This window comes from Oncorhynchus nerka, unplaced genomic scaffold (genome assembly GCF_034236695.1).
Source record: "Oncorhynchus nerka isolate Pitt River unplaced genomic scaffold, Oner_Uvic_2.0 unplaced_scaffold_1102, whole genome shotgun sequence".
NCBI lineage: Eukaryota > Metazoa > Chordata > Actinopteri > Salmoniformes > Salmonidae > Oncorhynchus > Oncorhynchus nerka.
The window spans coordinates 116,674-132,547 of NW_027040216.1; the positions used below are offsets into that span (position 1 = coordinate 116,674).

Here is a 15,874-nt window from a genome sequence, read left to right on the forward strand (position 1 = left end):
TATTCCTAGCTTTCTCTCTCTCTCACTCTCCCTAATTCTGCCTCTGGCTCTACTCATGTTTCCAAACCGAGTTCAAATGTCCAACCGAGACCAATTCTATCTATCCAACCGTGGCTCATGTTTCCAACGGGGCCTTAGCTCATGTTTCCAACGGGGCCATAGCTCATGTTTCTAACGGGGCCATGGCTCATGTTTCAACACTGAGTTCAAATGTCCAACCGAGACCAATGCTATCTATCCAACCGTGGCTCATGTTTCCAACGGGGCCATGGCTCATGTTTCCAAACCGAGTTCAAATGTCCAACTGAGACCAATGCTATCTATCCAACCGTGGCTCATGTTTCCAACGGGGCCATGGCTCATGTTTCCAAACCGAGTTCAAATGTCCAACTGAGACCAATCCTATCTATCCAACCGTGGCTCATGTTTCAAAACTTAGTTCAAATGTCCAACTGAGACCAATGCTATCTATCCAACCGTGGCTCATGTTTCCAACGGGGCCATGGCTCATGTTTCCAAACCAAGTTCAAATGTCCAACCGAGACCAATCCTATCTATCCAACCGTGGCTTGTGTCTCCAATGGGGCCGTGGCTCATGTTTCCAAACCGAGTTCAAATGTCCAACCGAGACTAATGTCCAACTGAGACCAATCCTATCTATACAACCGTGGCTCATTTTTCCAACGGGGCAATGGCTCATGTTTCCAAACCGAGTTCAAATGTCCAACCGAGACCAATCCTATCTAACCAAGTGTGGCTCATGTTTCTAACGGGGCCATGGCTCATGTTTCCAAACCGAGTTCAAATGTCCAACCGAGACCAATCCTATCTATCCAACCGTCACGAGGAGCCAATGGGGCCTGAAGTTGCCTGTTTTGGAGGGCCTAGGGGCTCCTGTGTCCACTTGGCACTTGGAAAAAGTTGACGGCTCGTCTTTAAAATCGAGACCATTTCCATCTGTCCAACCGTCACGAGGTGCCGATGGGGCCCGAAGTTGCCTGTTTTGGAGGGCCTAGGGGCTCCTGTGTCCACTTGGCACTTGGAAAAAGTTGACGGCTCGTCTTTAAAATCGAGACCATTTCCATCTGTCCAACCGTCACGAGGTGCCGATGGGGCCCGAAGTTGCCTGTTTTGGAGGGCCTCGGGGCTCCTGTGTCCACTTGGCACTTGGCAAAAGTTGACGAGTCGTCTTTAAAATCGAGACCATTTCCATCTGTCCAACCGTCACGAGGAGCCGATTGGGGCCGAAGTTGCCTGTTTTGGAGGGCCTTGGCCCCGGGGCTCCTGTGTCCACTTGGCACTTGGAAAACGTTGACGGCTCGTCTATATAACCTAAATCGATACTGTCATTAACGTGGTTCTTCAATAATAATGCATAATACTTGTTGGATGTGCATTTGGTGTCCAGCTGTTTAATTATGTTATTTTCACACATCATCATCTGATCCAGGAAGACATTTTCAGAATGACAGTCAAGTCATTTGGAACAGCTTCCAGGACACCTACACCACCCGATGTTACAGGAAGGCCATAAAGATCATCAAGGACAACAACCACCCAAAACCACTGCCTAGCACAGAGAGGCTGCTGCCTACATACAGACTTGAAATCATTGGCCACCTAAAACACTGGAACACTAGTCACTTTAATAATGTTTACATATCTTGCATGACTCATTTGATATGTATATACTGTATTTTATACAATCCATTGCATCTTGCCTAAGCTGCTCTTATCTTGATTTGATTTGATTTGCTGCTCTCTGTCATTGCTCATCTATATATTTATATGTACACTATTGTTCAACACTTTGGGGTCACTTGGAAATGTCCTTGTTTTTGAAAGAAAATGACATTTTTTGCCTATTAAAATAACATCAAATTGATCAGAAATGCAGTGTAGACGTTGTTAATGTAGCATTAGTAACAATAGTAGATGTATTTTCCATCCATACAGGAGCATCAATGTTGTAAATGACTATTGTAGTTGGAAACGGCTGATTTTTAATGGATATCTACATAAATGAGAACTTGTTCTCAACTGGCCTACCTGGTTAAATAAAGGTGTTCTCAACTGGCCTACCTGGTTAAATAAAGGTGTTCTCAACTAGCCTACCTGGTTAAATAAAGGTGTTCTCAACTGGCATACCTGGTTAAATAATGGTGTTCTCAACTGGCCTACCTGGTTAAATAAAGGTGTTCTCAACTAGCCTACCTGGTTAAATAAAGGTGTTCTCAACTGGCCTACCTGGTTAAATAAAGGTGTTCTCAACTAGCCTACCTGGTTAAATAAAGGTGTTCTCAACTAGCCTACCTGGTTAAATAAAGGTGTTCTCAACTGGCCTACCTGGTTAAATGAAGGTGTTCTCAACTAGCCTACCTGGTTAAATAAAGGTGTTCTCAACTAGCCTACCTGGTTAAATAAAGGTGTTCTCAACTAGCCTACCTGGTTAAATAAAGGTGTTCTCAACTAGCCTACCTGGTTAAATAAAGGTGTTCTCAACTGGCCTACCTGGTTAAATAAAGGTGTTCTCAAATAGCCTACCTGGTTAAATAAAGGTGTTCTCAACTAGCCTACCTGGTTAAATAAAGGTGTTCTCAACTAGCCCACCTGGTTAAATAAAGGTGTTCTCAACTGGCCTACCTGGTTAAATAAAGGTGTTCTCAACTCACCTACCTGGTTAAATAAAGGTGTTCTCAACTGGCCTACCTGGTTAAATAAAGGTGTTCTCAACTAGCCTACCTGGTTAAATAAAGGTGTTCTCAACTAGCCTACCTGGTTAAATAAAGGTGTTCTCAACTAGCCTACCTGGTTAAATAAAGGTGTTCTCAACTAGCCTACCTGGTTAAATAAAGGTGTTCTCAACTAGCCTACCTGGTTAAATAAAGGTGTTCTCAACTAGCCTACCTGGTTAAATAAAGGTGTTCTCAACTGGCCTACCTGGTTAAATAAAGGTGTTCTCAACTCACCTACCTGGTTAAATAAAGGTGTTCTCAACTGGCCTACCTGGTTAAATAAAGGTGTTCTCAACTAGTCTACCTGGTTAAATAAAGGTGTTCTCAACTAGCCTACCTGGTTAAATAAAGGTGTTCTCAACTAGCCTACCTGGTTAAATAAAGGTGTTCTCAACTAGCCTACCTGGTTAAATAAAGGTGTTCTCAACTGGCATACCTGGTTAAATAATGGTGTTCTCAACTGGCCTACCTGGTTAAATAAAGGTGTTCTCAACTAGCCTACCTGGTTAAATAAAGGTGTTCTCAACTGGCCTACCTGGTTAAATAAAGGTGTTCTCAACTAGCCTACCTGGTTAAATAAAGGTGTTCTCAACTAGCCTACCTGGTTAAATAAAGGTGTTCTCAACTGGCCTACCTGGTTAAATGAAGGTGTTCTCAACTAGCCTACCTGGTTAAATAAAGGTGTTCTCAACTAGCCTACCTGGTTAAATAAAGGTGTTCTCAACTAGCCTACCTGGTTAAATAAAGGTGTTCTCAACTAGCCTACCTGGTTAAATAAAGGTGTTCTCAACTGGCCTACCTGGTTAAATAAAGGTGTTCTCAACTCCTACCTGGTTAAATAAAGGTGTTCCAACTAGCCTACCTGGTTAAATAAAGGTGTTCTCAACTAGCCCACCTGGTTAAATAAAGGTGTTCTCAACTGGCCTACCTGCCTACCTACCTGGTTAAATAAAGGTGTTCTCAACTGGCCTACCTGGTTAAATAAAGGTGTTCTCAACTAGCCTACCTGGTTAAATAAAGGTGTTCTCAACTGCCTACCTGGTTAAATAAAGGTGTTCTCAACTAGCCTACCTGGTTAAATAAAGGTGTTCTCAACTAGCCTACCTGGTTAAATAAAGGTGTTCTCAACTAGCCTACCTGGTTAAATAAAGGTGTTCTCAACTAGCCTACCTGGTTAAATAAAGGTGTTCTCAACTGGCCTACCTGGTTAAATAAAGGTGTTCTCAACTCACCTACCTGGTTAAATAAAGGTGTTCTCAACTGGCCTACCTGGTTAAATAAAGGTGTTCTCAACTAGTCTACCTGGTTAAATAAAGGTGTTCTCAACTAGCCTACCTGGTTAAATAAAGGTGTTCTCAACTAGCCTACCTGGTTAAATAAAGGTGTTCTCAACTAGCCTACCTGGTTAAATAAAGGTGTTCTCAACTAGCCTACCTGGTTAAATAAAGGTGTTCTCAACTAGCCTACCTGGTTAAATAAAGGTGTTCTCAACTAGCCTACCTGGTTAAATAAAGGTGTTCTCAACTAGCCTACCTGGTTAAATAAAGGTGTTCTCAACTAGCCTACCTGGTTAAATAAAGGTGTTCTCAACTAGCCTACCTGGTTAAATAAAGGTGTTCTCAACTAACCTGGTTAAATAAAGGTGTTCTCTACCTACCTGGTTAAATAAAGGTGTTCTCAACTAGCCTACCTGGTTAAATAAAGTGTTCTCAACTAGCCTACCTGGTTAAATAAAGGTGTTCTCAACTGGCCTACCTGGTTAAATAAAGGTGTTCTCAACTACCTGGTTAAATAAAGGTGTTCTCAACTAGCCTACCTGGTTAAATAAAGGTGTTCTGCCTACCTGGTTAAATAAAGGTGTTCTCAACTAGCCTACCTGGTTAAATAAAGGTGTTCTGGTTAAATAAAGGTGTTCTCAACTAGCCTACCTGGTTAAATAAAGGTGTTCTCAACTCACCTACCTGGTTAAATAAAGGTGTTCTCAACTAGCCTACCTGGTTAAATAAAGGTGTTCTCAACTAGCCTACCTGGTTAAATAAAGGTGTTCTCAACTGGCCTACCTGGTTAAATAAAGGTGTTCTCAACTGGCCTACCTGGTTAAATAAAGGTGTTCTCAACTAGCCTACCTGGTTAAATAAAGGTGTTCTCAACTAGCCTACCTGGTTAAATAAAGGTGTTCTCAACTCACCTACCTGGTTAAATAAAGTTTCTCAACTAGCCTACCTGGTTAAATAAAGGTGTTCTCAACTAGCCTACCTGGTTAAATAAAGGTGTTCTCAACTAGCCTACCTGGTTAAATAAAGGTGTTCTCAACTAGCCTACCTGGTTAAATAAAGGTGTTCTCAACTAGCCTACCTGGTTAAATAAAGGTGTTCTCAACTCACCTACCTGGTTAAATAAAGGTGTTCTCAACTAGCCTACCTGGTTAAATAAAGGTGTTCTCAACTAGCCTACCTGGTTAAATAAAGGTGTTCTCAACTAGCCTACCTGGTTAAATAAAGGTGTTCTCAACTAGCCTACCTGGTTAAATAAAGGTGTTCTCAACTAGCCTACCTGGTTAAATAAAGGTGTTCTCAACTGGCCTACCTGGTTAAATAAAGGTGTTCTCAACTAGCCTACCTGGTTAAATAAAGGTGTTCTCAACTAGCCTACCTGGTTAAATAAAGGTGTTCTCAACTGGCCTACCTGGTTAAATGAAGGTGTTCTCAACTAGCCTACCTGGTTAAATAAAGGTGTTCTCAACTAGCCTACCTGGTTAAATAAAGGTGTTCTCAACTAGCCTACCTGGTTAAATAAAGGTGTTCTCAACTAGCCTACCTGGTTAAATAAAGGTGTTCTCAACTAGCCTACCTGGTTAAATAAAGGTGTTCTCAACTAGCCTACCTGGTTAAATAAAGGTGTTCTCAACTAGCCTACCTGGTTAAATAAAGGTGTTCTCAAATGGCCTACCTGGTTAAATAAAGGTGTTCTCAACTCACCTACCTGGTTAAATAAAGGTGTTCTCAACTGGCCTACCTGGTTAAATAAAGGTGTTCTCAACTAGCCTACCTGGTTAAATAAAGGTGTTCTCAACTAGCCTACCTGGTTAAATAAAGGTGTTCTCAACTAGCCTACCTGGTTAAATAAAGGTGTTCTCAACTAGCCTACCTGGTTAAATAAAGGTGTTCTCAACTAGCCTACCTGGTTAAATAAAGGTGTTCTCAACTAGCCTACCTGGTTAAATAAAGGTGTTCTCAACTGGCCTACCTGGTTAAATAAAGGTGTTCTCAACTCACCTACCTGGTTAAATAAAGGTGTTCTCAACTGGCCTACCTGGTTAAATAAATGTGTTCTCAACTGGCCTACCTGGTTAAATAAAGGTGTTCTCAACTGGCCTACCTGGTTAAATAAAGGTGTTCTCAACTAGCCTACCTGGTTAAATAAAGGTGTTCTCAACTAGCCTACCTGGTTAAATAAAGGTGTTCTCAACTAGCCTACCTGGTTAAATAAAGGTGTTCTCAACTAGCCTACCTGGTTAAATAAAGGTGTTCTCAACTAGCCTACCTGGTTAAATAAAGGTGTTCTCAACTAGCCTACCTGGTTAAATAAAGGTGTTCTCAACTAGCCTACCTGGTTAAATAAAGGTGTTCTCAACTAGCCTACCTGGTTAAATAAAGGTGTTCTCAACTAGCCTACCTGGTTAAATAAAGGTGTTCTCAACTCACCTACCTGGTTAAATAAAGTTTCTCAACTAGCCTACCTGGTTAAATAAAGGTGTTCTCAACTAGCCTACCTGGTTAAATAAAGGTGTTCTCAACTACCTGGTTAAATAAAGGTGTTCTCAACTAGCCTACCTGGTTAAATAAAGGTGTTCTCAACTAGCCTACCTGGTTAAATAAAGGTGTTCTCAACTGGCCTACCTGGTTAAATAAAGGTGTTCTCAACTAGCCTACCTGGTTAAATAAAGGTGTTCTCAACTAGCCTACCTGGTTAAATAAAGGTGTTCTCAACTGGCCTACCTGGTTAAATAAAGGTGTTCTCAACTGGCCTACCTGGTTAAATAAAGGTGTTCTCAACTAGCCTACCTGGTTAAATAAAGGTGTTCTCAACTAGCCTACCTGGTTAAATAAAGGTGTTCTCAACTCACCTACCTGGTTAAATAAAGGTGTTCTCAACTAGCCTACCTGGTTAAATAAAGGTGTTCTCAACTAGCCTACCTGGTTAAATAAAGGTGTTCTCAACTCACCTACCTGGTTAAATAAAGGTGTTCTCAACTAGCCTACCTGGTTAAATAAAGTGTTCTCAACTAGCCTACCTGGTTAAATAAAGGTGTTCTCAACTCACCTACCTGGTTAAATAAAGGTGTTCTCAACTAGCCTACCTGGTTAAATAAAGGTGTTCTCAACTAGCCTACCTGGTTAAATAAAGGTGTTCTCAACTAGCCTACCTGGTTAAATAAAGGTGTTCTCAACTAGCCTACCTGGTTAAATAAAGGTGTTCTCAACTGGCCTACCTGGTTAAATAAAGGTGTTCTCAACTAGCCTACCTGGTTAAATAAAGGTGTTCTCAACTAGCCTACCTGGTTAAATAAAGGTGTTCTCAACTGGCCTACCTGGTTAAATGAAGGTGTTCTCAACTAGCCTACCTGGTTAAATAAAGGTGTTCTCAACTAGCCTACCTGGTTAAATAAAGGTGTTCTCAACTAGCCTACCTGGTTAAATAAAGGTGTTCTCAACTGGCCTACCTGGTTAAATAAAGGTGTTCTCAACTAGCCTACCTGGTTAAATAAAGGTGTTCTCAACTGGCCTACCTGGTTAAATAAAGGTGTTCTCAACTGGCCTACCTGGTTAAATAAAGGTGTTCTCAACTAGCCTACCTGGTTAAATAAAGGTGTTCTCAACTGGCCTACCTGGTTAAATAAAGGTGTTCTCAACTAGCCTACCTGGTTAAATAAAGGTGTTCTCAACTAGCCTACCTGGTTAAATAAAGGTGTTCTCAACTCACCTACCTGGTTAAATAAAGGTGTTCTCAACTAGCCTACCTGGTTAAATAAAGGTGTTCTCAACTAGCCTACCTGGTTAAATAAAGGTGTTCTCAACTAGCCTACCTGGTTAAATAAAGGTGTTCTCAACTAGCCTACCTGGTTAAATAAAGGTGTTCTCAACTGGCCTACCTGGTTAAATAAAGGTGTTCTCAACTAGCCTACCTGGTTAAATAAAGGTGTTCTCAACTAGCCTACCTGGTTAAATAAAGGTGTTCCAACTGGCCTACCTGGTTAAATGAAGGTGTTCTCAACTAGCCTGGTTAAATAAAGGTGTTCTCAACTAGCCTACCTGGTTAAATAAAGGTGTTCTCAACTAGCCTACCTGGTTAAATAAAGTTCTCAACTGGCCTACCTGGTTAAATAAAGGTGTTCTCAACTAGCCTACCTGGTTAAATAAAGGTGTTCTCAACTGGCCTACCTGGTTAAATAAAGGTGTTCTCAACTGGCCTACCTGGTTAAATAAAGGTGTTCTCAACTGGCCTACCTGGTTAAATAAAGGTGTTCTCAACTAGCCTACCTGGTTAAATAAAGGTGTTCTCAACTAGCCTACCTGGTTAAATAAAGGTGTTCTCAACTAGCCTACCTGGTTAAATAAAGGTGTTCTCAACTAGCCTACCTGGTTAAATAAAGGTGTTCTCAACTGGCCTACCTGGTTAAATAAAGGTGTTCTCAACTAGCCTACCTGGTTAAATAAAGGTGTTCTCAACTAGCCTACCTGGTTAAATAAAGGTGTTCTCAACTGGCCTACCTGGTTAAATAAAGGTGAAATAAAAAAATCTAATAAAAGTAGCGGCAGTAGCATTAGTAACAATAGTAGATGTATTTTCCATACATACAAAAAGCTTATTTCTCAGAAATGTGTTTCCATCCCTGTTAGTGAGCATTTCTCCTTTGCCAAGATAATCCATCCACCTGACAGGTGTGGCATATGAAGAAGCTGATTAAACAGCATGATCACAGGTGCACCTTTTGCTGGGGAGAAAAACAGGCCACCCTAAAATTTGTGGGAGAAAACTCATTGTGATTGGCTGGATGCGCCCATGCTCAGTTATTTGACATCCATAGAATAGGGCCTAAATGATTTAATTACATTGACTGATTTGCTTTATATGAACTCTAACTCAGGAACATCGTTGAAATTGTTGCATGTTGCGTTTATATTTTTGTTCAGTATATACAGTATCACTGTTTTTTTAAGGCGATTTCTAATCTCTTGAATTAAGTTTTTGTTTTTCCTATTCAACATTTGGAACCACTATAACCAGTATGTTGTTGAAATGTCTGTTGTTGAAATGTATGTTGTTAAAAATGAAGGTTAATGTTTAGGATTAGGTTTAAAGAAGATTTTAAGAAGAGCGAAATGGGCGGGGTTTATGACTTTGTGATTGTGGTAACTAGTGACAACCGTTCCACAGAAAGACGGGCGCAATCGGTCGGAGCCACTGAGGTATAATAAGAACCGTCGTGCTAATGACATACAATTAATAATAGTGGTATCTGCTGGTCGGTTGGGCTTGCCAGCTACATATGCGCATAAACTGTACTAAGTGCTTGAACTAAAACAAAAGACCTTTATTTTGAAAAGATGTCCAGCATAGACCCGGAAGAAGATATGTTTTTCACGTTCATATTATGAGAACACGAATCCTGCAAACTGCTGCAAGCATTAATGTCTCTATTGGCCAAGACAATGTCTAGTAAGTACAAAAAGCTAGCTATTGAAGCATAACTGGCTTTTACAGGTGACAACATTAGCTTTATTTTCGAGCTAGCTATGTTGAGAGTTCCAGCTCAAATGTGACATTGGCTCTGTTGTTGACAGCTGAAAATAGGCAAGTATTTATTTTAAATGCATGTAGTTTTATTTATCCGTTATTTTACCAGGTAAGTTGACTGAGAACACGTTCTCATTTACAGCAACGACCTGGGGAATAGTTACAGGGGAGAGGGATTAATGAGCCAATTGTAAACTGGGGATTATTAGGCGACCGTGATGGTTTGAGGGCCAGATTGGAAATTTAGCCAGGACACCGGGGTTAACACCCCTACTCTTACGATAAGTGCCATGGGATCTTTAATGACCTCAGAGAGTCAGGACACCCGTTTAACGTCCTATCCGAAAGACAGCACCCTACATAGGGCACCCAGGGTATTGGGATATTTTATTTTGACCAGAGGACAGAGTGCCTCCTACTGGCCCTCCAACACCACCTGGTCTCCCATCATGGAACTGACCAGGACCAACCCTGCTTAGCTTCAGAAGCAAGCCAGCAGTGGTATGCAGGGTGGTATGCTGCTGACCAGGACCAACCCTGCTTAGCTTCAGAAGCAAGCCAGCAGTGGTATGCAGGGTGGTATGCTGCTGACCAGGACCAACCCTGCTTAGCTTCAGAAGCAAGCCAGCAGTGGTATGCAGGGTGGAATGCTGCTGGTAGTGAAGTTGTAGCAGTTGAAATGTCCACCTGTGCAGTCTTCACTTATATTTTGGACCTTTTAGCAGATGCTGTTATCCAGGGCGACGACAGGAGCAGTGAGGGTTAAGCGCCTTGCTCATGTTCGCTGACTTTTTCTATTAACCTAGTTGGCTCAGGGAGTGTCGAACCAGCGACCTTTTGGTTACTGGCCCAACGCTCTTAACAGCGAGGTTACGTGCCCCCCTTTTATAGACTTAAAATGATTATATTATATTAAAATACTCCCAATGTTGATCATTGTAGTGTCTGGTCATTGACCTTTAGCAGAACTGAGCAGAATTATGTAATGCGCAAAGACAGCATGTATTTTTTGCATATCATGGCAGAGTTTTTGAACATTGGTGTCTGAATGACCATTCTGTTTCCGCCCCAGAGTTCCGTCTAGCAGTGGTTCAGCTACATGTGACGAAGGTCAAAGCTGACAACCTCTCCAGAGCCCGAGGGCTGATCAAAGAAGCAGCTGCGCAGGGGGCCAAATTGGTGGTCTTACCTGTGAGTACGCCACCCCATGAGCCTGGTTCCTCTCTAGATGTCTTCCTTCTGGGGAGTTTTTCCTGGCCACTGTGCTGTCTCTCTTCTGCTTTTGTTGCTCTTTGTGGCCTAGGCCACTGTGCTGTCTCTCCTGCTTTTGTTGCTCTTTGTGGCCTAGGCGGGGGCTACTGTAAACCACTTTGTGACAACTGCTGATGGGAAATATGATTTGATTTCCATCAGTGGAACAATTGATATTTTTTCCCAGGAATTAATATTGACTTGTTTTATTTGTTGATTGACATCTCATTAGAAAGGTTACTGTGCCAGTTGTTTCCCATAAAACCATCCAAACAGATTATATTGACATGTACAGGAGTGCTTCAACTCCCCCTATGGCACTGCCTTCTTCCCTGAGTATGCAGAGAAGATCCCTGGAGAATCCAGTCAGGTTCTGTCTGAGGCAGCCAAGGAGAGCCAGGTATATCTGGTGGGAGGTGAGAGGAACTCTGGACAGCCTGTTGGGACTGTCCCCGTAGCTGGACAGCCTGTTGGGACTGTCCCCGTAGCTGGACAGCCTGTTTGGGACTGTCCCCGTAGCTGGACAGCCTGTTGGGACTGTCCCCGTAGCTGGACAGCCTGTTGGGACTGTCCCCGTAGCTGGACAGCCTGTTTGGGACTGTCCCCGTAGCTGGACAGCCTGTTTGGGACTGTCCCCGTAGCTGGACAGCCATTGGGACTGTCCCCGTAGCTGGACAGCCATTGGGACTGTCCCCGTAGCTGGACAGCCATTGGGACTGTCCCCGTAGCTGTACAGCCATTGGGACTGTCCCCGTAGCTGGACAGCCTGTTGGGACTGTCCCCGTAGCTGGACAGCCTGTTGGGACTGTCCCCGTAGCTGGACAGCCTGTTGGGACTGTCCCCGTAGCTGGACAGCCTGTTGGGACTGTCCCCGTAGCTGGACAGCCTGTTGGGACTGTCCCCGTAGCTGGACAGCCTGTTGGGACTGTCCCCGTAGCTGGACAGCCTGTTGGGACTGTCCCCGTAGCTGGACAGCCTGTTGGGACTGTCCCCGTAGCTGGACAGCCTGTTGGGACTGTCCCCGTAGCTGGACAGCCTGTTGGGACTGTCCCCGTAGCTGGACAGCCTGTTTGGGACTGTCCCCGTAGCTGGACAGCCTGTTGGGACTGTCCCCGTAGCTGGACAGCCATTGGGACTGTCCCCGTAGCTGGACAGCCATTGGGACTGTCCCCGTAGCTGGACAGCCATTGGGACTGTCCCCGTAGCTGGACAGCCTGTTGGGACTGTCCCCGTAGCTGGACAGCCTGTTGGGACTGTCCCCGTAGCTGGACAGCCTGATGGGACTGTCCCCGTGGCTGGACAGCCTGTTGGGACTGTCCCCAGCCTGTTGGGACTGCTGGACAGCCTGTTGGGACTGTCCCCGTGGCTGGACAGCTGGGGACAGCCTGTTGGGACTGTCCCCGTAGCTGGACAGCCTGTTGGGACTGTCCCCGTAGCTGGACAGCCTGTTGGGACTGTCCCCGTACAGCCTGTTGGGACTGGACTGGAGCCTGTTGGGACTGTCCCCGTAGCTGGACAGCCTGTTGGGACTGTCCCCGTAGCTGGACAGCCTGTTGGGACTGTCCCCGTGCTGGACAGCCTGTTGGGACTGTCCCCGTGGCTGGACAGCCTGTTGGGACTGTCCCCGTGGCTGTACAGCCTGTTGGGACTGTCCCGTGGCTGTACAGCCTGTTGGGACTGTCCCCGTACAGCCTGTTGGGACTGTCCCGTGGCTGTACAGCCTGTTGGGACTGTCCCCGTGGCTGTACAGCCTGTTGGGACTGTCCCCGTGGCTGTACAGCCTGTTGGGACTGTCCCCGTGGCTGTACAGCCTGTTGGGACTGTCCCCGTGGCTGTACAGCCTGTTGGGACTGTCCCCGTGGCTGTACAGCCTGTTGGGACTGTCCCCGTGGCTGTACAGCCTGTTGGGACTGTCCCCGTGGCTGTACAGCCTGTTGGGACTGTCCCCGTGGCTGGACAGCCGGTGGGACTGTCCCAGTGGCTGGACAGCCTGTGGGACTGTCCCAGTGGCTGGACAGCCTGTTGGGACTGTCCCCGTAGCTGGACAGCCGGTGGGACTGTCCCCGTAGCTGGACAGCCTGTTGGGACTGTCCCCGTAGCTGGACAGCCTGTTGGGACTGTCCCCGTAGCTGGACAGCCTGTTGGGACTGTCCCCGTAGCTGGACAGCCTGTTGGGACTGTCCCCGTAGCTGGACAGCCTGTTGGGACTGTCCCCGTAGCTGGACAGCCTGTTGGGACTGTCCCCGTAGCTGGACAGCCTGTTGGGACTGTCCCCGTAGCTGGACAGCCTGTTGGGACTGTCCCCGTGGCTGGACAGCCTGTGGGACTGTCCCCGTGGCTGGACAGCCTGTTGGGACTGTCCCCGTGGCTGGACAGCCTGTTGGGACTGTCCCCGTGGCTGGACAGCCTGTTGGGACTGTCCCCGTGGCTGGACAGCCTGTTGGGACTGTCCCCGTAGCTGGACAGCCTGTTGGGACTGTCCCCGTGCTGGACAGCCTGTGGGACTGTCCCCGTGGCTGGACAGCCTGTGGGACTGTCCCGTGGCTGGACAGCCTGTTGGGACTGTCCCAGTGGCTGGACAGCCTGTTGGGACTGTCCCCGTGGCTGGACAGCCTGTTGGGACTGTCCCCGTGGCTGGACAGCCTGTTGGGACTGTCCAGCCTGTTGGGACTGTCCCGTGGCTGGACAGCCTGTTGGGACTGTCCCCGTAGCTGGACAGCCTGTTGGGACTGTCCCCGTAGCTGGACAGCCTGTTGGGACTGTCCCCGTAGCTGGACAGCCTGTTGGGACTGTCCCCGTAGCTGGACAGCCTGTTGGGACTGTCCCCGTGGCTGGACAGCCTGTTGGGACTGTCCCCGTGGCTGGACAGCCTGTTGGGACTGTCCCCGTGGCTGGACAGCCTGTTGGGACTGTCCCCGTAGCTGGACAGCCTGTTGGGACTGTCCCCGTAGCTGGACAGCCTGTTGGGACTGTCCCCGTAGCTGGACAGCCTGTTGGGACTGTCCCCGTAGCTGGACAGCCGTTAATATATGAGCTGTGTGTTAATGAGCTGTGTGTTAATGAGCTGTGTGTTAATGAGCTGTGTGTTAAACAGTGGGCTGTGATGTATTGGTGTATTCAGGCTCCATCCCTGAGGAGGATGATGGAGGGAAGCTGTATAACACCTGTCCAGTGTTTGGACCTGATGGCAGCCTGGTGCTCAAACACAGGAAGGTAGGAACACGGTGCTCAGACACAGGAAGGTAGGAACACGGTGCTCAGACACAGGAAGGTAGGAACACGGTGCTCAGACACAGGAAGGTAGGAACACGGTGCTCAGACACAGGAAGGTAGGAACACGGTGCTCAGACACAGGAAGGTAGGAACACGGTGCTCAGACACAGGAAGGTAGGAACACGGTGCTCAGACACAGGAAGGTAGGAACACGGTGCTCAGACACAGGAAGGTAGGAACACGGTGCTCAGACACAGGAAGGTAGGAACACGGTGCTCAGACACAGGAAGGTAGGAACACGGTGCTCAGACACAGGAAGGTAGGAACACGGTGCTCAGACACAGGAAGGTAGGAACACGGTGCTCAGACACAGGAAGGTAGGAACACGGTGCTCAGACACAGGAAGGTAGGAACACGGTGCTCAGACACAGGAAGGTAGGAACACGGTGCTCAGACACAGGAAGGTAGGAACACGGTGCTCAGACACAGGAAGGTAGGAACAGGCACAAGGGACATATACATGTATAACACATGCATACAGTATGACTCCAACTTTATGAGGGGAGAAATGCTTTCACAGGACACTAGCTGTATTTCATTTCCGTACATTCATATTTACCACTATTCCTCTTGAAGATCCACCTCTTTGACATCGACGTTCCAGGGAAGATCCGTTTCCAGGAGTCGGAGACACTGAGCCCAGGGAGCACCCTGTCAGTGTTTGACACGCGTGAGTCTCTGAGTTCGCGTCCCAAATGGCACCCTATTCCCTATGTAGTCAAATCAAATTATATGTGCCACATGCGCCGAATACAACCTGTGTAGATCTTACAGTGAAATGCTGACTTACAAGCCCTTAACCTCAGGCTTCCGAGTGGCGCAGCGTTCTAATGTACTGCATCTCAGTGCAAGAGGCGTCACTACAGACCCTGGTTTGATTCCAGGCTGTATCACAACCAGCCGTGATTGGCAGTCACATAGGGCGGCGCACAATTGGCCCAGCGTCGTCCGGGTTTGGCCGGGGTAGGCCGTCATTGTAAATAAGAATTTGTTCTTAACTGACTTGCCCAGTTAAATAAAGGTTAAATAAAATAATAAAACCAAAAATGCAGTTAATAAAATATGTACTAAATAAACTAAATTTAAAAAAGTAACACGATCAAATAACATTAACAAGACTATATAAAGTTCCCTCTTCATGAATGTCTTTGGGTTTGGACCATGTTAGTTTGTTGGTGATGTGGACAACAACGAACTTGAAGCTCTCGACCCGCTCCACTACAGCCCCGTCGATGTTAATGGGACGTGTTAATGGGTTTCCCTTTGTCTCTAATAGTTGTCAAGCCCTGCCACATCCAAGAGCATCAGAGCCGGTGTAGTAGGATTCAATCTTAGTCCTGAATTGATGCTTTGCCTGTTTGATGGTTCGTCTGAGGGCATAATGGGATTCCTTATAAGCGTCCGGATTAGTGGCAGCTTCAGCCTTTAGCTCAGTGTGAATGTTGCCTGTAATCCATGGCTTCTGGTTGGTGTACGTACAGTGGGGCAAAAAAAGTATTTAGTCAGCCACCAATTGTGCAAGTTCTCCCACTTAAAAAGATGAGAGAGGTCTGTAAATTTCATCATAGGGTACTATATGTACGTACGGTCACTGTGGGGATGACGTCATCAATGCACTTATTAATGAAGCCGGTGACTGAGGTGGTGTATTCCTCAATGTCATCTGATGAATTCCAGAACATATTCCAGTGCTACCAAAACAGTCCTGTAGCTTAGCATCTGTGTCATCTGACCACTTCCGTATTGAGTGAGTCACTGGTACTTCCTGCTTCTGTTTTTGCTTGTACGCAGGAATCAGGAGGATAGAATTATGGGCA

At 46.1% G+C, this 15,874-nt stretch overlaps 1 protein-coding gene across 1 annotated transcript in view; it reads left to right on the forward strand.

Annotated features, from left to right (window-relative positions):
• The first annotated feature begins 9,173 nt into the window (after positions 1 to 9,173).
• Positions 9,174 to 15,874, forward strand: part of nit2 (nitrilase family, member 2) — a 69,693-nt gene continuing 62,992 nt past the window's right edge. The window contains exons 1-5 of the mRNA XM_065016173.1: positions 9,174 to 9,455; positions 10,606 to 10,724; positions 11,080 to 11,200; positions 13,906 to 13,997; positions 14,634 to 14,727. Of these exons, the coding sequence (XP_064872245.1) occupies positions 9,428 to 9,455; positions 10,606 to 10,724; positions 11,080 to 11,200; positions 13,906 to 13,997; positions 14,634 to 14,727 (454 nt within the window). The 5' untranslated portion in view covers positions 9,174 to 9,427. The remainder of the gene's footprint in view (positions 9,456 to 10,605; positions 10,725 to 11,079; positions 11,201 to 13,905; positions 13,998 to 14,633; positions 14,728 to 15,874) is intronic.